The sequence below is a fragment of the Lissotriton vulgaris genome, chromosome 1_1 (genome assembly GCF_964263255.1).
Source record: "Lissotriton vulgaris chromosome 1_1, aLisVul1.2, whole genome shotgun sequence".
In the NCBI taxonomy this organism is placed as follows: domain Eukaryota; kingdom Metazoa; phylum Chordata; class Amphibia; order Caudata; family Salamandridae; genus Lissotriton; species Lissotriton vulgaris.
In genome coordinates this window covers 1,051,497,347-1,051,521,843 of record NC_141685.1, presented here as the reverse complement: position 1 = coordinate 1,051,521,843, position 24,497 = coordinate 1,051,497,347, and the positions used below count along the sequence as shown (strand labels likewise).

Genomic DNA, 24,497 nt, shown 5'->3' with positions numbered 1-24,497 from the left:
AAGTCGTACAAACGCCCCCTGGGGCATTCCCAAGCCGGAGGGAGACAGGAGAATGATCCGAAATGCCCCAGGGCAAAATAGTGGCTCCGGACATCTACGAACAGTCAGGGGCAGTCATTAGGAGCAGGTCAATACGCGAATGAGTGTGGTGGGCAGCAGAGGTGTGAGTGTACTGTTCCCACTGGGATTCCATACCCTCCACGCGTCGCAGAGACCCAGGGAGGAGGACAAAACAGACAAACGCTTAGCAGAAGCAAGGCGGGACGCAGAGGGAGCGCCTGTCGCGTCACCAGATGGGTGCATAACAGAATTAAAGTCACCTCCGATTACCGTCAGGCCCTAGGGGAGGGTGGAAATTAGGCACGTGAGGCGCCAAAAGGCATTGGGCGCGACGGCGGGAGGAATGTAAAGAGACACAAAGCTAAGAGGATGCCCCTTGATCTTGCCAACCAGGGCCACATAACGGCCTTGTGTGTCCATTTCAACCTGGGACAGAGTAAAGGGGAGACCATGGCTACAGGTCTTGGACAGATTTCTGACCACCCCTACACCTTTCTTGCTGCATTCTGTGCTTTGCGTGAATCTGCTCTGGATTCTTCGCGTTGCAGCATTATGAATTGGAGGACAGTTTCTAATGTAGGCGGATTGCCACCTGAAGTACCCTGCGGGGTGATTGAATGTTGATTAATGAGTCCTTTAAGGAGTAATCCGATTTCAGGCTCCTGGTCCTTTGCATGTGGTGTCCCAATTTTTTTCCCCAACTGTCCATGCTGTTGTAAAGATGGGATCTCCAGCTGTATCAGGGCCGCTTTCGTACTCACTCAACCCTATTGAGGATCCCGATCTATCTGCTGACCATCTCCTGTCCATCCGAGAGAAACAAAAAGCAGTCATTGGTGTCCATGTCTATGTCTGTGTCTGGGTTTAGTTGCATAGTAGCCTGAGCCAGGGCGCCTTACTGCTGATCAGTTTTAGAAGGCGGGGGTCTGCTGCATTTAATTGACTCATTAAATCCTGGTCAGGGACATCTTCCCCCTCCTAACTGCCGGGGCCACCCCATCACATTGTCAACATGAAGCCCCGTTGTCTCATTCCCATAGACCTCCTCATCCCAAACACAGTTAGTTTTTCAACCAACAATTTCTCTGAACCTCCCTCTGTAAGCATACTTACAGCTCCTGACAAAATTGTTGGCTCCTCGTCAGGACCCAATGGCTATACTGCCATAGCCGGGGCTTCACCCCCCACCCCAGTCTCGCACCACCTCCGGTCTTACTACCTCTACGTGTTTCTCTGCAAAGGGCGTGTAGCAGCTCCAGCACCGTACTGCTGGGCAGGCGTCGACCAGAGGATGCCCCTCCTCTCCCTCTCTTTTCCAACAGCACCGCAGCCCCCACAGCCGGCTTGGGCAGCAGCAGTGTTCGTCAGGTTCCTTGTCATGCTTTTGCGCCTCCGGTAGTCAGAAGATCCAGATGGGAGTGCAACAGGCTTTCCCTTCGATGCTCCAGCCGCCTTCGGACCCATCTTTCCTGACACCAAGTTGCCTTGACACAAATCACAGCTGGAGTGCACTCTTTATCAGTGCTGCTCCAGGACAGTCTCGAACCCCCAGCCAACCCCCCGCCGATAGCACACAATGCATCCAAGAACATGCCCCACCATAAGAAGTTTGCAGCCTTATTCTTTCTCCTTTTCTTTAAAGTCCAGATTCATGTTTCAGTAAACCACTTCTACGGCCTCAGGCGTCCGCCATCTTGCTTCCCAGCAAGATCTATAGCCACTCTGATTTACATTGAGTGCCCCGTTTTCCTTTTGAACTTTTATGGGCGAATGTAGGACTTATAGCACTGTGACTCCCACTGTGACTTTTTGTGCCTGGCGTCGGATGACGTAACACGCAAAATGAGCGTTCGTACTTAGGACCCCCTTGTACCAAATGGGCAGTGGCAGCGATTGATAGGACCAGAAGGAGTAGCTGTGTCCAATACGGCATGTAACACATTTGGGGAATATGATTGTGAGAGTATTTTAGCATAGAGGTCACTGGTAGTGGAAACTTCTGGCGTGTGACACACTTTTTTTTTTATTTAGGAAGTGAGGCGAAGGAACGGCCAGTAACTTGAGGGAAACAAACAATCGTCAGTGAAAGCACTGGGAATACTTGAAGGTAATTGTATGTATGTAAATTACGTGCAAAAACAGAAAGATGATCTAGAGTCTAGACAGAGCCTAGGAGAACGGATTTTGATCCATGTTGGCTTCTATGTTACTGCTTATAGGTTTCCATAGGAAGCATGGAATGGTGAAACGTGGAGAGTACGTACCTTCACTGAAGTGGACTTGTGCTGACCCTGAAAGTTAGAACGTTAATCCAGGTATTTAGTTTACGACCCGGAGTGCAATTAGTACACACTGCCCCTCACTAATAGGAGCGGGTAGTTCTGCGTAAAGGTTTGTGATCACCACCACGGAGCACTGCGTGGGCAAACAAGGGATAGAAAAAGATAGGTATACTAGATGTACATATGTGTAATTGGAAGCTTCCATTATTATTGTAGATATTGTGTGCCCTTGTCCTGAGGAAGCCGGAAGAAATTGATGGCTGAACACGACCGCGTCAGTTATAATTGAAGAGTCCAATCAAGTTGAGCTTGGTTAAAGGTTATATGCGCACATAATTAAATGAGAGAGGTGTAATACCTCATGTGCAAAGAGGATTATCTGAGAGTGTATCGCTCAGATTTATAAGTTTACATGAGTATGTGTTATTGTTAGGGTATTGTGTATATGTACATTTGTATGTTAGTTTGTGAAATTGATCAATGTATTATTAATGTTTATGTTTATGATTAATTTATGTTAAATCAATTGATGTGCCAGAGACCTGCCCAATGGTATGTGTATACCAACAGAATCATTAGTATTTGTAGTCACATAAATTATTGAGAACGTCAGGGGTAATTTATGGTGCCTTAGACGAAAATAAAAGAGTGCTTCATCCCTCCATACTCCTTCGTTTTACATCCTTTAGATGTTCCATGCCCATGTATAGGAGGGTTATTTCGGTATACCCCCCTGGTTGTACCAAGTTCCCTCAGTAAGCAGAGCACTAGTGGACACTTAGCGGATTGTGCATTTATGGCCTGCCATATTGTCAGACCAAAACAGAGCCCTTCTAGCGTTAGCTGTGATCTTCTTTTATCGCCACGCATTAGTCCATTTCCGTGCATACCACTTGCTCCCCATGATTGCGCCAAAACCTTCCATGCCTGATGCATGTGTGAACAAGCATAGTTCGGGGTGCCTGCTCAGGGAGCTCTCCAGATAAGAGCCTTTGACATCAGCGAAGAATTTGGCCCACATTCTGAGATCCTGCTCTAACCCCTTGCTCAGTCTAACCAGGTGGAGTTTCTTTCTTACATTGGCCGTGGCCGTGGCCCTGGCTAACCTTCTGGCAAAAACTCTCCCCACTGGGATCACCATTGCAGCAAAATGTAATTTACTTAGGAGGCCCTGAATGGTGCCCAAGCTTGCCTTTTCCTTTGCCAGCGTTACCTGAATGGCCTGAATCAGGGCCTATACCATGCCCACCGGTAATCTAGACACACCCTGCACTGTGTCCAGCTCAATGCCTAGGAATATCAGGACCTGCGCTGGGCCCTCAGTTTTCCCTGGTGCCAGAGGAACCCCTAAGTGGTCAGTTAATCCTTGGAAATTCTGCTGTTCCACCCTGCAATCTTGCGTCCCCTCCTCCCAATGAACAAGAAATCGTCCAGATAGTGTCACCCATTGTACACCGTAGGTTTCTTGGAGTACTCATTGTAAGAAACAGCCGACTGCCTCGATGTATTTTAGAAAATAGCAATGGGGTTGCCCGGTGTCCCTCAGGACCTGGGGCTAGAATTATATAAAATATCAGTCCTGTTGGGTATGACAATTTCTTAGTTGATCCAACAAATTAATAGTAAATGATTCACAATGAGAAAATTATTCACGAAAAGAACAGTGTAACACATCAAGAATTGAGTTTAAGTTATATATTTGAGTTGCATATCAAATATCAAGGCTAAACAATGTACATTACTGCACAGATGAAAATCAAGTGACTGGTGACAAGTGAGAACAAAAGCACACTATATACAGTATACACATACAGTGCAGTGAACAGGGGGAGAAATTTGTAGTTCGTCTGGACAGTTATATACATCACACCCAGAGTCACTTAAATTGTTTCATTTTGTACATAGGTCTTTGAATTGAAGGTAAATTTATAGAGCGCGAATTGCTGCCCAGGGGCGCTAGAAAGTAACAGAGGAGACCTCTTAGAGTGGCTAGCAGAGAATTAGTGGGGAGAGTTAAATAGGAAAGTCTTTAACTGCTTGCGGAATGAAGAGAGGTTGGGGTTGGCTCTAAGATGTAGGGGAAGGGTGTTCCAGGTCTTGGAGGCATTGTAGGAGAACGTCCTGCCGCCAGTCCTAGTCTTTTTTATTCTTGGGGCCTTAGCCATGAAAGTCTGGCTTGAGCGAAGGTTTCTGTTGGGTTGGTAGTGGGTGACTAAGTCACGAGTAATCACAGGACCTGTGTTCCAGAAGGCCTGATGGGCAATGCACATGGCCTTGAAGAGGATTCTCTGGCGCACTGGCAGCCAATGAAGGCTGACCAGACCGGCTCTCACTGATTGCCTGCGAGGAAGCTCGAGCAGTGAGCGAGCCGCACAGTTCTGCACTGTCTGGAGTCTGCGTAAGGTGTAATCTGGAGCGCCAAGGTAGAGCACGTTGTTAAAGTCTAGGCAAGACTGTATTAGACCCTGGATAGCTACCTGCTTAGCTTCTATGGGTAGAAGGGGGAGGATTTTCTTTAGCGTCCTAAGGAGGCCGAAACAGGTGGCTGAAAGTTTTGTGGCCTGGGTATTAAATGAGAGGGTTCTGTCCAGCCACACCCCAAGGCTCTTGATGTTGTCCTTGGGTGCTGGAGGGGTGCCTAGACAAGGGGGCCACAAGGAGTTGAAGAAGCTGGGGTTGGGCGGGCCCAGGAGCATCAGCTCCGTTTTGTCCCCATTTAGTTTGAGGGATGAAAAGGACATCCAGTTCTTTACTTCCTCTAGGCACTCTCTAAGTCCGCCTGACATTGGCGTGTTGGCCTCCTGCGCCAATGAGACCACCAGCTGGGTGTCGTCCGCGTGAGAAATAATATTGACCCCAAATGGACGGACGACCTCAGCCAATGGCCTCATATAGATGTTGAAAAGTGCGGGGCTTAAAGAGGATCCCTGAGGGACTCCACACCTTAGTGGTCTATTATTGGATACAGACTCACCATCGAATACTCTAAAAGATCTGTCCTACAGGAAGGATTTGAACCAAAGCCAAGCTTGGTCCTTGATTCCGACACTAGACAAACGGTACAGCAGGGTGTCGTGGCTGACCGTGTCGAATGCCGCGCTGAAGTCAAGAAGGATCACTGCCACTGATCCTCCTTGATCCAGGATTTTTCTGGATTCCTCAGTGACCATAAGGAGGGCAGACTCGGTTCCGTGTTTGGGTCTGAAGCCCGTTTGGGTAGGGTCTAACAGTTGGTGGTCTTCTAAGAAATTCACCAGTTGGAGATTAATGTATCTTTCCAGGATTTTACTCACCCATGGGAGCAGGGAGATAGGCCGGTAGTTGCTGAAATCTAAGGGGTCCAGATTGTTTTTTTTTTAACAATGCTCGGACCATGGCCCGTTTCCAGACAGGAGGGACAGTGCCGGAGGTGATAGATACGTTCAGGACATCCCTAATGGTCGAGACGTATTGTGTGCGTTGACGTTTCGACCCTAATTGGTGCGCAAAAATTATTGTGCGTCTTGATCGGGTCTTCTTCAGGACAAAGCGGAGTGGGGGGGGGGGGGGGGGGTGTAGCCACGCTGCAAGATGCTAGAGAGTCACTGCAGAGAGGGGTGATTCGAACGGATCAGTCCAAGTAGTCTTGACAAGATATTTACAGGATGTAAGATCTCCCCCACCCCGTTGAAGTCGGTGGTCACCTCACGGGAGGCTTCATCTCGGAGTCAGAGAAGTCAGGACACGGCTAGAATCAGTAAATTCACGTGATCTGACCACAGACTCCAACCGGCTGGGGGAGATCTTACATCCTGCAAATATCATTTGTTGCAGCTGTGAGCGAATTTGCAGGCTTTACCCGATTAGCAGGCCCCGGCGTTGAACAGCCTGCAAGTGCCTGTGGTGGGCAGTTTGAACCCCCCCCACTGGCCAGCTCTTCCGTGCACACCTTGAAAGGGCTACTTGAAGTGGCGTCTCCCAAATTGGTACTGACCTTTAAATGAAGATTGTCCATTCTGATTTTTGTTGTGCGATTCCTTCTGCTGCAGGGTAAATTTGCCCATGTGCTCCAACCAGAGCATGACTTCTTTTTTTACCCGAGCCCATTTCGGGGCACAGAGCCATCTTCTTTCTGAACTCCCTATCATAATTGTACCACCCAATGGCCCCTGACTTTAGGACCTCCTAATAGTGAACGGTACAGGAATATTGGAATAACCCCGGGCCCTGTTCAGGATTTCTTTCCACCACTACAGATGACCGGATGGAAAATGCCTCTAGCCAGTTTCACCTTCTTGTCTTCATACGTCCCGTCCACCCTTGTGCCAATCCCATCTAGACCATGCATTAGTAATGTGAATATATCAACAAATTCCTGTTGCCAAATCCTGTCCTTCGCCACCAACAGGGCCTGGCACGCCAGTAAGCAGCGATCAGATACCAGGGGGGCAACAATTATCAGCGGCAACCTGTCCACTGCCATAGGCGTTACCTTTGGTGGCTCTATCGGAATATGTAACAGGCTGTACGTTGTGTATCTACTGGGTGGCCTGCCACTCTGATCTGTGCTTCAGGCCCCAATGCAACCGCCTGTTGGACAGGGGAGGACAAAGAGGTGGGAGGTACCGCTTGATGTGGAAGTGCCTGTAGCCTGTGTAGCATCAGACTGCCTCTCCACCTGTGTAAAAGGTGCTGATACCTTTTTAAGGGAAACTCTGCTCTGTGTCTACTCCTCACTGGTCTGATTCTCCCATACATTCACAAACACCTGGACCCCTCCCCCTGGTGGTTGAATCATTGCGTGAGAGCGGGGTCCCCGGTCTAGCAAAACGGGATTTTAAGTCCCCTATAAAACACATCATGGTGTCCATCAGCTTACCCATTTTGTCCATGGACTCAGATTTTGCTGGTGCTGAGCTAATGGATGGCAATGCCACGGTCTCTGCCTCGCACTAAATCGCCAGTGTTCTAGCCCTTGGCACGGGGAATTGCTTATTCGTTGGCCTGCGGGCTCTTTTCGGTCTCAAAGGCCCAGCATCCGTGGGGGTGGTTGTTCCGCGCCTGTTATGTTGACTTCGACCCCGGAGTCCAGGGTTTTCTCGCATTCATTAAACCCTTCGCTAAATCCAAGCCTTTTGCCTTCGCCATCTGCATGAATGCTTCCCAGGCTGCATCAGGAGACGAGCTGGGCTGAGAGTCCCCGACTGTCGTCATCTAGGAAAATAGGGAACGTGAACCCTGGCTGTCCATGACTCTGCCTTCAAGCGATAGACTTGGCTGGTCCTGCAGCGATAGATAATTGGGAATGAGAATGACCCTACACCCCCCCATGGCCATTGTCATGGGCTGGTCCTCTGTTGAATTTCTGCATCCTTTTCCCTTGCTCCTCGTGCCCCCTGCCCTGCCATATTTACTTTTCTGGTGTGAGGCGGCCACACTGTGAACCTTGTGTGCGGTCATTCTGCCCTAATGGACAGTCAACGGTTACTTTGTCAAGCGCAACTCTGGAGAGGGAAGTGAAAGGTAAAACATCACAAACTGCAACTCCCAATGTGTGCCTTAGACAAGCAAAGGAGGATGCCTCCTGCTGGCACCAGAAAGAGCCCGCATCCTCCTCAACCTGTCTCTGCAGGTTCCTTGCTCTTTATCTAAACAGGAAATTCAGGAAGTAGAACGTTTCTTTCTGCCGCCACTCTTAAGACCTCATGTCACACGCGTGTTTCGCATACCTGGTGGTGCTCGGCGATTCCCTATTGCCCCTCGTCCCGTTTGTTGCTCTTTTGTCCCTGGTGCTTCTTCCACATGTGTTCTAGTTGTGGTCTAGGATAAATGAAACCGGTTACTTTTTGCTGTCTCCCTTGCCTTTGTCTCACTGCAATGAGGATTCCACCATTGTTAACTAGTCACCCTTGCTGACTGGTGTCAGTCACCGGTGTGCTACCTCATACCTGCTGAACAGCCTGCTCCTGTGGCAGTGCGATGTTCCCCCGTTACAGACTATGTTTTTTTCATGCAGGCAATGAAGACTCAGCTGCAGACAATCAAAACAATGAATCCACAAACTATGCCTTGTGGGGCCCTGGATGAAGACATACGCCTTTTAGGGCCCTGAATGCCCCCAAGCATGGCCGGGTTGCTGGGGCTGAGCGCAGCCAAAGCCTGATGCCGGGCGAGAGTGCTATGGCAATCTTGCGGGCCCCCGTGTCAGCCAGGAGCCCGTCGGAGCACCCGCTCAACCGAATATGCTGCCCTAACATAGCCGATTTGCTGAGGCGGTGGGCCGCCAAAACCTTTGTCCAAAAGTGACAGCCAGGGCAATCTGTCAGACCCCTCGTGACAGCGAGAGGTCGGGTGCCTTTCACGGCCACCACTCGATGCGTGACCCTGAATGCCGCCCCCAGCAATGTGGATTTACTGGGGCGGAAAGCAGCCTCACCCTGGCCAATCCGAAGGGGCGGAGCCTACTTGCGGCTTCGCGCACTCGGCCCCTCCCTTGTCACCATGAAGGCCCCATCACTTGTCCCTTGGCCACAGCAGTAGCGAGGATGGAATCCCGCCAAGGGCGGTGTCCCTACCCTGGCCACAAAGGCAAAGCCAGGGCAAGCCGGGACCACAGTAGGCCACCCTCCCCGCATTGCGGGGCCCGAATTGCTGGTGAAAGAGGAGTTCGAGTCAGGGAGGACTGAGCCCCGTTCCTGGTGCCCTCAGGCTGCACTGGGGCAGCGCACAAGCACCCAACCTGCATCAAGAGGGCCCGGATTGCAGAGAGAGGGAGTCAAGAGCCCGGAAGGGAATTCCAAACCCCCAGTGCCCCGACCCCGTGCCACAGTGCTGAACATTCGCGCCTGGTCCCTGCAGACCTCGGACGACAGCCACAATTGTGGCTTGAAGGTGGTGGTGGGGGGGGGGGGGGGGGGGGGGGGGGGGGGGGAGGGGGGTTGCTAGTATGGAGCACAGCTGACTCACAGCATTACTACGAGACTCCCAGGAGCTCCTGACCGTAGAAGGAAATGCTGACCCCGATCTCCCGAGGACCAGACGGCGTGGCCTGCTGTACGAAGAAGGAAGGCTGTCTCTCTTGTTTTAGTCTGTCAGATTCCTTCTGACAGTGATGAGTTTTTGGATACCGAGGCAGTAGCCTCATTCATTTCGAATTTTTTAGTCGCTGTTTAGGTTGTCTTATTGATGTGTGACTCTTTGTCACAGTTGAGGTTGTATCACATGGTCAGCTCAGTGATGGGCCGCGGGTAGCGGTCAATTGAGTTTGCAGAATTGTCAGCATGTTTGCTCAGAGAGTCTTGTCTTTGTCTATCTAGGTTCTTCTGATAGTGTTGAGTTTTGGGTGTCTGCCGCGGCGATTATGCCATCAGACAGGCAAAGGATTTTGGTTGTTTGCTGAGGCGATTATGCCATCTGGCGGCTATAGGGTTTTGGTTGCTTGCCGAGGCGATTATGCCATCTGGCAGCTAAAGGGTTTTGGTTGCTTGCCGAGGCGATTATGCCTTCTGGCAGTGGTGAGTTTTGCGTACCTGCCGGCGTTTGCCTTCAAGCAGTGATGAGTTTTTGGATGCTGCATTGCTGTTTCAGTTTCGCACGGTTAGCGCTTCAATGGGTCGCGGGTAGCGGTCAAATGGGTTTGTAGAGATGTCTGCGAGTTTCCTGATCAGTGGGTTTTCCTTTTGATCTAATCCTTTGTAGAATTTCCTGTTGCGTTTGAGGAGATGGTCGTCCAACATCTCAATGCCTAGGTCTCTGTGGAGGTCTGCTGTTCGTGTGAACATAGGTGCACCTGCTGCAATCCGTAAGGCCTTGTTCTGTAGTCTCTGTAGGTCTTCCCGAAGCTGCGGACGGCAGCCACTCCAAACTGGTGAAGCCTATGTCATTGTTGGTCGAATTATTGTGGTGATTGCTCGCACCTTGCTCTGCATGGGCATCGACTTGGTCTTCAGGAGTGGGTATAATGCAGCCAGTTTGGCTGCTGCTTTCTGGCAGGTCTTCTCTATGTGGTTTCTTCAGCTGAGTTTAGAGTCCAGAGTCACCCCTAGGTAGGAGCTGCTGTTTTCCCATTTGATCTCATCCCCATTGAGGAGGATCTGTGGATGTTTCCTGTTCAGCTTCCTGGTGAATAATGTTGCTGTGGTTTTACTTCTGTTGAGGGTGATCTGCCAGTCGCTGTACCATTCAGAGAGACTGTTGAGTGATGCCTCAAGGTTCTTAGCCACTTCTATTTCTCTGAAGGATTGGGAGATGACTGCAACATCATCAGCGTAAAGAGCCAGATCAGTCTTCTTTAAGTCTGTGCGGATATCGTTGGTAAATATGTTAAAGAGAAAAGGTCCGAGAATTGATCCCTGAGGCACTCCAGCAAGGATAGGGCGCATTGATGAGAATTCCGCTCGTACCGTCACGTGGAAGGTCCGTCCTAACAAGTAGTTTGAGAGCAGTTTAACCAGGTAGCTTGGGAACTTGAGTTTGATGAGTTTGTAAATCAGTCTCTTGTGCCATACTCGGTCGAAGGCTTTGGCTACATCCAGGAAGACTACTCCTGTAGACTTGTGGATGTTGAATCCATGGCTGATGATGTCCACAACTCTGAGAAGTTGGTGATTTGTTGAGTTGTCTTTCCGGAACCCAAACTGTTCTTTGGAGAGGAGGTTTTCACTTGGGCAAAGTCCGTGAGGCGAGCGAGTATAACTTTTTCAAAGAGCTTTGATAGGCCCGATAGCAGACTTATGGGTCGGTAGTTTGCCGGGTCTCGTAGTGGTTTTCCAGCTTTAGGGAAAACAATGACTCTTGCCTCATTCCAGGCTTTGGGCAAGTACTGCTGCTGCATACACGCATTGAATGTCTCTGTAAGTTGATCCACTGCAGCATCTGGAAGCATCTTGATGTCTTGGTTTGTTATTCCATCCTTTCCTGGAGCCTTGCCATTTTTTACTTTCTTTATTAGGGATTGGACTTCACCTGTTGAGCATTCCTCGATGGTTGAAGCTTCGGTTTCTGGCGGGTGCTCCAGGTGGTGCTTTGTGACCTCTTGTTCGACTTCTGCCGCCATTTTGCTTGCCTGGTTGGGCCTGAAGGATGCCTCCAGTGTCTCGGCGAGTACCTCAGCCTTGTCCCTGTTGCTGCATGCCAGGTGTGTCTTTCCTTGTAATGGTGGGTTTGGTTCTTTCTTTCCAGTCAAGCGTCGGGTCATTCTCCATAGAGAGTTGTCAGAGTCCTTTAGGTTGGCTGTTGCTGCTTCACATTTCTCACCTCTGTGCTGGCTTATTTGAGTCATCAGCTGTTTCGTCAGTTCGTTGTAACTTTACAGCAGATCGGGGGTGCAGTACTTTTGCCACTCTCTCCGGGCTTTGTTTTTGACAGCTATCGACTTCTTGATGCCATTCGGGAGGTCGTAGATGGAGCAGCGTTTGGACTCTTGCTGGGGTATGCTGCGTTCAATAGTAGAATGGACTGCAGCTGTGAAGTTGTGGACCGCCTGATAAATTTCTTCAATGCAGCGTATGGGGCCAGGGGCCAGTGTCTCCTCAAGGCTTCTCTTGTAGAGACTCCAGTCCGCCTTCTTGTAGTTGTGCCTGGTACCCTGTTGTTGATTTTCAATCACATCTCCAACTGTGATCAATACTGGGTTGTGATCAGATGTCAGCACTGTCAAAGTCACAAGCTCCATAGATTGGGATAGGTTCTTCATGACTACTATGTCCAGGACATCGGGTTTGTACCGTGCAGCACCCGGGTAGTGTGTTGCGCAAGTTGGGCCTGCCACTACAAAGTCCTTCTTCCTGGAGTGGGCAAGTAGAGCGTGTCCTTTCGTGTTTGCAGTGCGAGAGTTCCAGCACTGGTGCTTGGCATTAAGGTCTCCTCCAATTAGTGTTGGTATGTTGGGATCTAGTAAGGCATCCAGGTCTTTTGGGTGTAGCTTGTCTGGGGGTGAGTAGGCAGCAATCAAAAGTAGAGGGCCTGCTGGCGTCTGGATCTGTATGCCGGTTGCTTCAATGCTCCTCGCTGGTGGTAGTGCAATCTCGTGGTGCTTCACTTTTGTGCTGACAATGACTGCTGTTCCTCCACCCTTGGCTCCATTGGGGCGATCTGTGAGGTACACCCTGTGGTTTGCTAGGTTAAGCTTCTGGCTTCCTTGGAGATGAGTCTCAGAGATAAGCGCAACACTCACTTCCTTAGTTTCCATCAGGTGTAGGAGTTAATCTGTTTTCTTCTGAATGCTGTTAGCATTCCACATCATGAAGAGAGAGTTTCTTTTAGTTTTTGCTGCCATGGGAGTTGCTTTCTTCACCTGGGAAAAGTCCGGCGATGATAATCGCCACCATTGTCACCACGGGGTGGATGTCCATGTCTGCGACTACTTTCACAACCTTCACAATGAGTTCCTGCCAGTTGATGGTTGAGCCCATTACACAGGATGGTCCCGGTGTGGTTGTTGGAGGTGGGCTGGCTTGCTTAGGTGCCGTGATGTCCGCGTATGTCCTTCCATCCACGTGTGCATCACTACTGCTGTTGTTTGTATTGGGGTTTGGGATCCTGTGTGCCAATGCAGGTCTGCGGTTGTAGGTCTTCCTTTGATGCTGGTCTGTTGCTGATGATTGTTGGGAAGACCTTTGTGGTTGTGGGGGTGGCTTGCGTTCTGCCTTCTTTGCATTCTGTAGGTAGGGACAGCCGCGATAGCTCGCTGGGTGGGGTCCTGTGCAGTTGGCATACTTTGCTGGTTCGGTTTCTCGGTTCCTTGTAAATGTAAATGTACAGGAATTTATATAGCGCAAATCACCACTGGTTTCTAAGCGCTTGCTTAGGGAACCCGTCCTGGTATTCCCCTGTGAGATAACCCCGGCAGGGTATCCCCAAGGTGAAAGCCAGGCATCCCGCCACGAGGGGCCGTTGTGGAGATTAAGCAAGCTATTGCCCAGAGTCGCAGAGTGTGAACCCGTGAGTCAAGTAGGCACCGGAGCGAGAATTGTCGAGTCCATGGACATTTTAGGACTCAAGACCCCGCTGAACCGGGAATTGAACCCTGGCCCCGGGCTGACCTCTGCTTCCAGGTCTGCCTCCTCTAACCAGTGAGCCACACTTCTCCACTTGTGCATTGGTTAGCGGTGTGTTCGCCTCCACAGCGTACACACTTTGGCTTCTGTTGGCAGACAGAAGAGGTGTGCCCCAAGCGCTGGCAGTTGTAGCACATGACTGGTCCTCGTTTCCCTCTAGGTGCTTCTGTGGACACAATGCAGCTGCAGTGCCGTGTGACTGCTGAGAGGTCTGCTGGCTTCCCATTCTGGCTTGGGGACAGGGTTACAACAAAGAGGGGACATTTTTTGTTCTTGTCTGCTGGAGAGGCAATCTGTGTGACATTTTTGACTAGGAGACCAAGATCAGCTAAGTCCCCTGCGATGTGCTCAAGTGATGCATTTGCTGGGAGACCCGTATTACAAATCGCTGGGCTTTTGCCGTGGTCATTGAAAATGTATAGTACTCCATTTTCTGTTCCGTAAGTATGGTGGTCACGCTCCTGTAGTCATCTCATCTGGGGTGGTGAGCATAATCTTGGCGTGGTCTTGCCTGGGCTTGATTGTGTAGGCGGAGTTGCAATGTTCATCCAGTAGTTCCACAAGGTCCTTGTGAGTGGTTAAGTTCTTCAGGATGATGGGGGGGATCCGTACTCCTTTTGTGGGACCTGAAGAGGTCCCTGGTTTAGCTGCCCCGTGGTCCTGGGGGTTGGCGTCGCAGTCCTGGGTATGTTGAAGAACCTGATAGCGGTTTGCGGTTGCAACTGTGGGGCTAGTGAGAGGTGCGCGGGCAAGCTTTGCGTGTTTTTCTGGTGAGCTTGGAGTGGAGTTGCGCCCCTTTCTTTTTGACTGTAAGCGCCATTCCATGTCATCTCCGGTGTTGCTGGGTTGAACACCTGCATCCATGGTTGATGCTGCTTGGTGGGGGGGCTGTGGGTCGCCTTGGGCAGACATAGTGTAGCAGCTATGGGGCTTCTATGGATATAGCATCACTCAGCTTTTGCTGAGAAAAAACCTGAAAATCACAAACAGCTTGCCAGGGGAGTCGCAAGGTCCAGAGTATCACAAAGTCAATTGATGCAAAACGACATAATCAGCTGATGTATAATCACAAATGCAAAACAATGCAAGAGAGTAGCACAGCATTTAGCAGGTCAGAAGCGCAGGAAGCAAATGATGCGAAACCACAACTTCAGTTAATGCAAGATTACAAATGCAAGCGATGCAATAGAATATGACAGTATTTACCAGTTCAAAAAGCACAGAAACAAATCACCAGTGCAATTGTAGCAGGTACACTGTTTTGCTGACCCCCGGTAATCCAGCGGCGACTCACAGGAAGGCTGCACGCCCCGAACGGGCCACGGCAGGAGCAGTCCGTCCAAGAGGACGGGTCTGGGGGAGGGTCTGGGGAAGCCCGTGGGATTCTCAGGCAGTCAGCCTGCCCCCCTCTCTGGTGCGCAGCCTGGCCCCGGTCAAGCCAGGGAAAGCAGGCCCAGCACCTTAGAGGAGTGGGGAGAGAGCGTGGAGGGAGGGAGGGAGAGCCCTAATCCGGTGCTGCCATCAGCTGATCTGATCTCTGTCTGCGGGCAGGTATAATAAGTACCTTGCCCCCGCCTTCTGCCGCGCCGGAGGTGACGCGGAGCCAGCAACGTGCTTTGGGACTCCCAGGGGATCCCCACCACTAGACCAGATGATGGCGATGTGCCTAATGTGGCACTAGGGCGGCCGCCCTCTTGAGTGGCACACTGCATGTGCCGCAGGCAGCACCAATCCAGGAGTTTTATTTACCGGGGCATAAAAAATCCCAAACCAGATTTGGGGTGGGGGTTTCGGAAGGTTTGGATTATCCTTATGTTCCACAGGGTAGGCGGTAGGTTGGACCCTGGAGCTTTCTAAAGTAACCCATGCACACGTGGAGTATGTAGTTGGTCATCTCAGCATGGTGGGTCACAGTGAGGTAAAGGGGGGTGGTCTTGCTGCACTCTGTCTAAACTGTGTTACCTTATATTCGCCCAACCCAAGTTTGGGTCAGGTAGTAAGCGGTTCTAAACCTTATGACTGCCGTGGACCCCTAATAAATCACTACTGATAGCCGGGGACCCCCGCATAAGCAACTTCTAGGATCTGAACCTCAAAAACACATGTATATCGATTCGCCGGTCTTTGTTACGTCGCATGTGGATATACATTATGATAATATGCTTGATTTTGATGCTAATATAAATTTGTGGTTTGATACAAATTCAATAAACTCGATTATAAAAAAAAACCACATGTACATCAAATAGATACCCAAATTAAGGAAATTATTTAATTCACAAACAAAAAATAGTGTAAATGGAAAGTTCAATTTTAATGTGAAAGTTGGAGCTAATTCAAATCTGTCATTTGTAAAATATGAAGGGATATGAAAGACTATCCATCACTGTCTTTAATGCTTCCAAGTCATGCTCTCTTGTTGTCATCTTATACCATTGCTGCTTCAATTCAGGCTACCGGCTACTACCATAAATCAAGGTAATACCAACTTCCTTTTAAGCTTTCAATTTTAAATTTCTTCACTTATATAGCACATCTTAAAACTTTCTATATACACAAATGTAATTAATCAACTAACATTTACTTTTATGGCCAGCCCTGGACACCCTAAATAGGTGTCCCGGTCCCCAAGGCATCCTCGGACCCCAGGTTTTGAACCACTGTCACAGACTATCCCCAGGGGACCCGAGTATCTGTTACTGGGTGTGGTTTGGTTCAATCCCATGGCCCTAGTTTCCCTGCTCTCAGTTTATCACGCTCAATTACGAAGCAGGGGACACCCAAATCCTGGTTAAGATTTTTCACGTATATTTCATGAAATAGGAATTCTTGTATTGGAGGTGTATTCACAGGGTGGGGGTACATGCATCATCGATTGTGCATGAGTCTATCACTATCTGAGGCAGTATTGAAGCATCCCACTTTAACCCAGGAGTTCTGGTTTAGGTCAAGAATCTTTCAGTGTGGGGTTTGTTGGTGTGCTGATGGATGGGACGTCGTCTGGAGGTACTTAAGGTGGAGAGAGCCCTATCTGAGCTCTAATGTGCTGCTATCAGAACGCAGTAATGGCCAGCAGGAGAGTCAGATGTGCAATTGCTGTTCATTTTTTTAGATTTAACGTTTTGAGTGTAAAGTGAAAACTGGGAGGTGGGCATATCAAGTGTGCTATGCTGTTATGATTAGCAATACATTAGAAAAGTGTGCAGAATGATGTGATAGAGTTGGTGGGTAATGTGCATAAGGGCAGTTTAGGCTTATGGGTGTGGTGTTTTGCGGGGGGTGTTGGAGAAGTGTGGAGATTAGGTTTAGAGAGACAGCTTGCTCCTATGGTATATGGTGAAGCGCACTTAGCATGTTCTCCACCGGGCTGTGTTGCACAACCTGGTGGAGAACATGCCCAGGCTCCCAGGCACTGTCTGAGCGGCCAAACATGCCTCTCAGACCAAGCAAGACACTGCTCATGCAGCTTCATGATTGGCTGGGAGAGTCCAGGTGCTTCTGGTGCTGCGTGCAGAGTGAGGACAGACAGGCATGAAGCTGCATCGAAGGTACGTTTATTTTTTATTGTTTTTTTATCTGCCCCCACCACCACCATTCCAAGGCAGCCACCACTGGTTTTGGAGGGTGGAGGTGGTATAGAGTATTGCAGACTGTACTGTCACGTGGTGTTGTGGACAAGGTGTAGTTTCGCAGGGCAGAGGTGGTATAGTGTACTGCAGACTGTATTATCATGTGGACAAGGTGTAATTGTGAAGGGTGTAGGTGGTATATTGTATTGCAGACTGTACTGCCATATGGTGTTGTGGACCAGGTGAAGCTTTGGGGGGTGAAGGTGGTATAATGTACTGCAGACTGTATTGTTAGGTTGACAAGGTGTAGTTTTGGATGGTGGGGGGTGGTACAGTATATTGCAGACTGTACGGTCATGTGGTGATGAGAACAGGGTGTAGTTTTGGAGGGTGGGGTGGGTATAGTATATTGCAGACTGTACGGTCATGTGGTGATGAGAACAGGGTGTAGTTTTGGAGGGTGGGGTGGGTATAGTATATTGTAGACTGTATTGTCATGTGGACAAGGTGTCGTTTTGGAAGGTGGTGGTGGATATGTGGTTGACTACACTAAGTGTTGGTTTGAGAAGAAGAACGGAAGGGTGAAGGGCTGGACTGTTAGGAGCAGAAAGGAGAATTATTGTTATAGCAGATGTAGGGAGGGTATAAGCAGAACTAAGGACAGAAGGAGCAGAGATGGAAAGAGTTGAAATCTGCTAGGGTAGAGAGGAAGAAAGAGAAGCAGAGAGGGGGGTCAAATGAGTGGTAAGTCATCTGGAGAGGGAAATTAGATGGGGGCACGATAGGCAAAAGAGAAAATAGCTAAATGAGTTGGTGGAAATAGAGTGCGTTAGGTGGAGGGAAAGGCAAAAAAAGGGAAAGCAAAAGAAAAAGGAGCGGTTTTGGTAAGAGGGGTAAAGAGGTGGTGATGATGGATTGCGTGTGGTGGAGAAAGGTAGATGGAGTGTGAAAAAGCAGGAATGAAGGATGTAGGAGAATGAGCGAGGAGGAGAGGGAAAATGAGCAAGAGAGATGGTGGAAGTGAGAAGACAAACGAAGGGCTGAGAAAGTGATGAAATATATAGGTAGTGTGGGTGGGTGTTAAGTGAGAGGGATTGGTGAAGAGTGGAAAACTGGCAGAGGGTACTTTCTGTATGAAAAAGTCAGCCTGTAATTAAATGAGATATTGAGATTTAAGTAAGTACGGGGGAGTAATACAGAGATCTGGTGAAAGAGAGGCAGTGTGGAGTTAATACTTTTTTGTAACAAAGTGCGTTTACGTGTGTACCTGAATGAAAGAATATACACCTTTACTAGGCATGCTTTACATCGCATGTCATTACAACGCGGTCGTTACAAAGCAAAGCATTACATGGCAAGTCATTTCAACAAGTTGCTGTAGGGGGCACGCTGAACTTAGGTATAGTATAATTTACTATTCCTACTCCAGTTTGTGCAACAGCAAGGAAGGTGTTGAATTGTAAATCCAACACCTTCCGCCCCCTACAGAAAGTCGTTGTAACAACTTGGGATGTAATGGTTTGTGTTGTAACAACATGGTCGTTTTAACGACTGCGTTGCATTGGCATGCAATCTAAATGCTGTTTCCCGAATTAAATGCAGAGAACTGAATGGCAACACAGCTGGGAATAAATATACTCTACCTAGAACTGCAAATCATCTCGATCAAGCATTAAACTGCAGCAATTTATTCTAAATTCGTTCTTTGAACAGCTATTCAAGTTAAAGCAGGTCAAGAGATAAAATTCTGATTTACTTTGCAAACCAAACAAGGGACTTCTGAATACCATGGCATTTGAGACATATACCAACCACTTTCTCTTATATTTAAGGGGGCACATAAGGTGTCTGTGTCACATACATGTCTAGGAAAACCACACTGATCACATTAGGGAGATTCTAGGTAACTTATGGCAACACCAAATATACACTCAGACTTGTATTTTTCACAAGGCGACCACAGATTGCCAGAGACTTCTGCCGACATTCATTTGGTCAGGAATAACAGCACAGGCCTTCTCTGGAGGCCTGGTCCCTCCATAATCAAGCAGACTTGAAATGTATTTGGAATGTACTAATTTGTTAGACTAAGTCATTCAAAACATTTCTCCTATCGCGCTTCTCAAAGCAGCCCTACTTAGGAAACTGAAGACTCAGGACAAGCCTCATCAGTGGTGTAAGATTTCTCTCATCCAAGTAGGCAAGTACTGGAGCACATGAATAGCACGCTTTACTGACTTGTAGGGGTGGGGGTTGTTTGTACTCACCCATGAGTTGTGTAAAAAGTGACAGTCAAATACAACTTACAGAAATGCATGGTCCCCGCTGCTTGATAAAAGGAATGGTCCCACCCGCCATACATTGTCTAAATTGTGTGCAGCAAATTTAAAACCTTTCATTAGTAAGCCATTCAGATAACCTTGTTTGCAGGGAGGCAATACTAAAAATATAATGAAAAAGAAATGAAGATTCACTGGGAATGTTAAGATTTTGGGCAGGGTGATGTTTCACAGTAGCATGCACAACTAGCCAAAGGCCTACTTAAGAAGGCCCTCAGAGCCAGTGGTACAATGTCAAGAGGGGAAATCTTACTTAGCCCCTTCTGGCTTGGGCCTTATTGAGAGTCTGCAGATAGCTCAAGTGCACATCAGGGATAGGAGCCCGAGATTTGTATATCAGACTTCCAGGACAATATTTGTACCCATGGATGGTACAGGAAGCGCTGAAGCGTAAGGGCCTGCCCATAGAGGAAATACTGCACAATACTGGTAGGTCAAAAGAGGTGCATCATTCCTACAGGCCAAGTGATGTTGTCAGGCCTCAAAGGTGAGAGCTGCAGATCAGGTCTGCAGGTCAAAAACTTGCAGATCAGATCTACTTAAAGAGCTGCAGTCTGGTATGGACATGATTCTCCTAATCACAGGTTTAGACAGAACAGAAACGACCTAAGAGCCGCACTCCAAGCCTAAAGTTCGGAGAGCTGCAGGCCGGCATAGGCCAAGTTCACTCCATTGCAAACCACGCAGATGAGGTTGCAGAGCGACGAGATGCCATGGTAGCGGAAGAACTTGTGTCGCAGAGCCTTGTACTTGGGGTCCTTCTCCTGGAGGGTCTTGTAGGCATCCCGCTTCTCCTTCCGTCCAACCTCATCACCCAGGCCATGCTCCCGCTCGATCTCCTGCATCTTCAGCATGGCCTTGTTGGTGCTCTGAGACAGCCACTGAGCGTTGACAGCAGCTAGGACAAGGCACAGGAAGAAAAGCACAATCTGCAAGAGAGGAGGTAGGAACAAAGTCTGTACAGTGCTAGGATGCCATCATCGTAGCTTAAAGCAAAAACACATCTAGCACCCACAGCTAAAACAACAACTTTTCCCAATGTGGTATGCAATGATTTACACGTGCCCAAAAGTGTTTATATTTATGTGTATGTCTGAAAACGTGTGGGGGTTTGCATCTTAACTGCATGCAACCCTGAAACACTAGATAAAATACCTGGAGGCTATCTCTCGACAACAATAACTCCAAATGATGGCAGGCAGTGTGCTGGACCTGTTGTGTTAAGTGCCTTAACTTTTGCTTGTTTTTGCTAATTTTTTTTTTTTTTTTTTTTTTAAGTACAACAGTTGGTCTCAGCTGCAGGCAGTCGTTTAGGCTTAACATTGCTGTGCAGCCAATCCTATGTCTCTCTATTACTTTATCAGGAGTGAAATGCGTGCAGTCTCTTGACTTCACTAGCTCCTCCGAACAATATTGGCTGTAAAAACCTTGTAGTGTGGCTGTGCACTGTGCATTTTACATTTGTAAGTGTAACTCACTCGGTTTTTAATCATAGTTGTTATGCATATTTTTTAATTCACATATTCTATTTGTATTTATTTTATGTATGCTTGCCACCCCAGCACATTTGATACCTGCAGGCTCTCGCTTGGGCTCAGCAGCTCCCTGGGATGGTAGGTCGCATAGATAGACAGGTTCAGGAAGGCACATCCCAGCACAGAATAGAAGTAGAAAGGAAACAGCTTGCTTTGTACAAGCCCAAACGTGTGTCGACTCACACCCTGGATCAGCACAAATCCTAAGGAACATAAAAGAAACCAACTTTGTTACGAACACGGTGGTAGGCACCACTTGACATGCACAGAAAGCACATAGTTTACAATGGGGCCAGTTCCTTCATGGTGATCTATATATAACATAATACAACTAAAAAAAGAGATGGACCTGCTTGAATTAATCTGAATCCCTGATGAAGCCCCGGAAGGCTGAAACATATCTGCGGTTGCTGGTTTGCCGTTCAGATGAGGCTGGACCTGGCAGTTCCAGCTGGACTATCCTTGCAGGATGAATAAGAATGATGTCATATGGTTGCTCTGTTATGGTGAGTAAAAAAATAAATAAATAAAAGAAGGACTACAGAATGAATTATGTTAAATGTTAAAAGGGTCCAGACTTCCATTCAGCACTTCTAGCTTCTCCCAGTAAGTCACAAAGAAAAGCGGGAATGCCCAACGTGGTTCCTGAGCTCTTACAGTGGCTATCTTTCCATTAACACTTCGCTGGACACTTTGAGCACGCGTAGATATATTGCGCACAAAGTGCAAGGAGACCATTAGCACGCACTGACGCCTCAGAAGATGTTCATTAGCGAGCAGTGGAAGGATTAGAAGTTGCAGGGTGTATTTCTGGAGTTAACTTCCATAATACCCTCCTCTATAGAAGCCCTTTTAAAAGTTATCACTCCGCTGGATTTTGAGCTTATCAAGTCTAATTAGTCTCATAATGTATTTGAGTTCCAACTTATTTACCACCTCCTGGAGTAAGTCCTACCTGCTCACTACTGGCACCTATATAAATAAAATTTTACAAAAGCAATACATGCCTCATTCAAATGTAATAACATAGTTTTAAGTCCTGAAACACTAATAGTAGCCATGGATACTACCCCAGTAACAACCTCCTGCCCTACGCCCTAAAGAAAAAGTCTCAGAATCTTCTTGTGCGTTTTTCTCATAATATGAAAACATGGGGGCGGGCGGGATCTTAGAAATAAGCGAGTGCTTAAACTTGGCAGGACCCATAACAAGCAGAGCAATTCACTGGCGTGGGTAGGCACCACCACCAAACTTATCAAATGCTGGCTCTGCCACTTTATTACCAAAATAAGCTGCAAGTAAACGCTGAATTATAAATCAGAGCCGGGCCCACAATACCGTGAGATTTCCCTGGGATCCCGGATGGTGGTCCCTTACTTAGCCTTTCCATCAAAATCACTTCCACCCCAGTTGGGTCTAGTGGGCTAGATGGAAACTGTGGTTCGAAGAGACAATTTTCCAGAACTCTTCATTTCACTAAGGTGTGTGCTCTTGGCAATCACCTTCTGAACAAATGCAGGAGAAACTCGAAAATAACTGGGTGGATGACCACACATGCTGAAGACACTGAGAAAGGCTACAACACATCTGGTGTTGCAGGTGCTCTTGTTCAGCGAGAATTACCAATGCAGGGTTTGGCTAACGCGCAGCAAGGCCATGCCAACATAGAAATTAAAGTGAAACGCCAGTGCTGCCACTTGATTTAACAATTTCAAGAAGGAAAAAGAATCGAACAAGCCCTTCTCAACCACGTTTTCAGTTTGAATTAATCTACTTTATTTATACGGTAGGGTCAAGTCTGATTTACACATACCTCCTGTTTGCAATAGCAAAGATGAGATAAGATCATTGGTCAGGATGTACTCGGAGTAAGTACCAGTGGTTGAAACTAATTCACCCATCACGTTTTTTACTCTATTTACAAAGCAAATTTAACACAAAGACAATCTGTTTTGTAAAGCACCCAGTCGCTCCCACACTAGTTACTTGGTGCTGATAAAATGTTTATTATTTCCCAGCATACGAAGGTCATTCAGTTGACCTCTGATGGATAAATGCTGAATGGACAAGCCAGGAACGGCTCCATAAGGCGCATGCGCTCTGCATATCCCTCTTCTAAGGCTGCAAAAGCCACAAACCTGATGGTTTCCAGAGTGCAAACCCGACAGGAAAAGCCACATTTTACTCAGAACCTGAGGCAATGCCACATTTCCTCGAAGACGTTTTGAAAGACAAAATTATGGCAGAAGTTCCCATCATGCGTTTGGAGGTGACATGGAAATTAAGTTATTCTTCTCATCGTTTCTGAAAAGATATTGGTGACTCATTAACCAATCGCTCTAAATAAATGTTAATCAGAAGAAAATTCATAATGTAAGCTCCTTGAATAGGAACGCATTTTGGGCATTTGCTGTGACTCAAATGAACACTGTGCCGAGAGATGCGGGTTCTGGCCGAAGCCTAGGTCGAGTAGTCAATAAAAGGAAGTGGAGCAACACTGCCCTCGTGTGGGGCCAATCAACACCGCACATATTATTGACGCACACAAATCAAATAAAACGAGCCCGGTGGGTGAGGTCCTGCTAATGAACCACGCTTCTGTCAAAATAAATTAACATTTTGATTTGGTCCCGCTGCAGCAGGAAAGGTATAAATCATGCGTGAAACGTTCAAGAGATTATGGCGTTGTAAAGTTTTATGGTGCCATGTTAGGTCTCCAAACATCCAGGAGTGACGTCAGTGTACTGGGGGAGCACGATATGCGAGGACTGGCTGTGCTAGCGATTTAAAAGACAGTTGGTAACGCTCAAATGAGGAAAGGCTGAGCGCGGGTGTCAAAATAGCTCCTACTGGGGTGCATAGCAATAGAGTTAACCTCGAAGTGGAAGAGCCCTACTTGAAGTTACTGGTGGACATTTCCTACTTGGCTGGCGACGAGGATTAGTTCCAAACATCCACGTGCACAGCAGAATGCACCACCGGACCCACAAGACCCACCTCTTCTTGACACCTACCCTGCAACCCCCCCCCCCCCCTGCTAACTCTCACCCCCCCCCCCCCTCTCCTAACTCTCACATCTCTGGTCATCATTCAGTGCTTTGAAGTGGCATCAGGGTGGCAAAACACGTTTTTTAAGTAACCAACACAATACGCCATGGCAAGCCCAGAGCAACAGTCGGTCTGCAAGCATAGTTACTGAAAATATGGCACGGATTTAGCCTCGTGCCCTAGCCCCAAGGGCTGGTTTTAGCAGAGGGACCGGGAGTGCAAGGCGCTGTCCAAATCAGATTTTTGGCCGTCCCATCAGTAACGCCCACGGAGAAGGCAGAATGGATGTTACCCTCCTTCATTCCCTGGAGCGGCGTGATCAGGCCTCGGTCTTTCTCGAAAGAATACCAATGACACTTCACCTATTTGAGGTGGGCGTTGTCCCCACACTTTTGCAGGTATATTAGAGGAATGGCGGGGGCATGGAACTTTTTACCAGTTGCGCTAAGGCGGAGGAGCGTCGCCCCACTTCTATTTCAGCAGTGCAAAAATAAAAAATAAAACAATAACAGGATGTAATTATCATTGTATTTTTCTATACAGATCTCGGAGCCAGGTCGGGCGGGGCTGGGCTGTCACCAGAGCAGAGTGAGGAGTGGTTTGCACTTCTGTAAGTGCGCATGACGGT

The 24,497-nt window shown here is 48.2% G+C and overlaps 1 protein-coding gene across 6 annotated transcripts in view; it reads right to left on the bottom strand.

Moving 5' to 3' along the window:
- Window positions 1-15,668: 15,668 nt before the first annotated feature.
- The window catches only part of TMEM205 (transmembrane protein 205), a 56,491-nt gene continuing 47,662 nt past the window's right edge, over window positions 15,669-24,497 (bottom strand). For all 6 annotated transcript variants that reach the window (XM_086962776.1, XM_086962783.1, XM_086962787.1 and 3 more), the window contains 2 exons: window positions 20,861-21,024; window positions 15,669-20,215 (listed from right to left, as the gene is read on the bottom strand). In XM_086962776.1, the coding sequence (XP_086818902.1) occupies window positions 19,913-20,215; window positions 20,861-21,024 (467 nt within the window). In that variant the 3' untranslated portion in view covers window positions 15,669-19,912. The remainder of the gene's footprint in view (window positions 20,216-20,860; window positions 21,025-24,497) is intronic.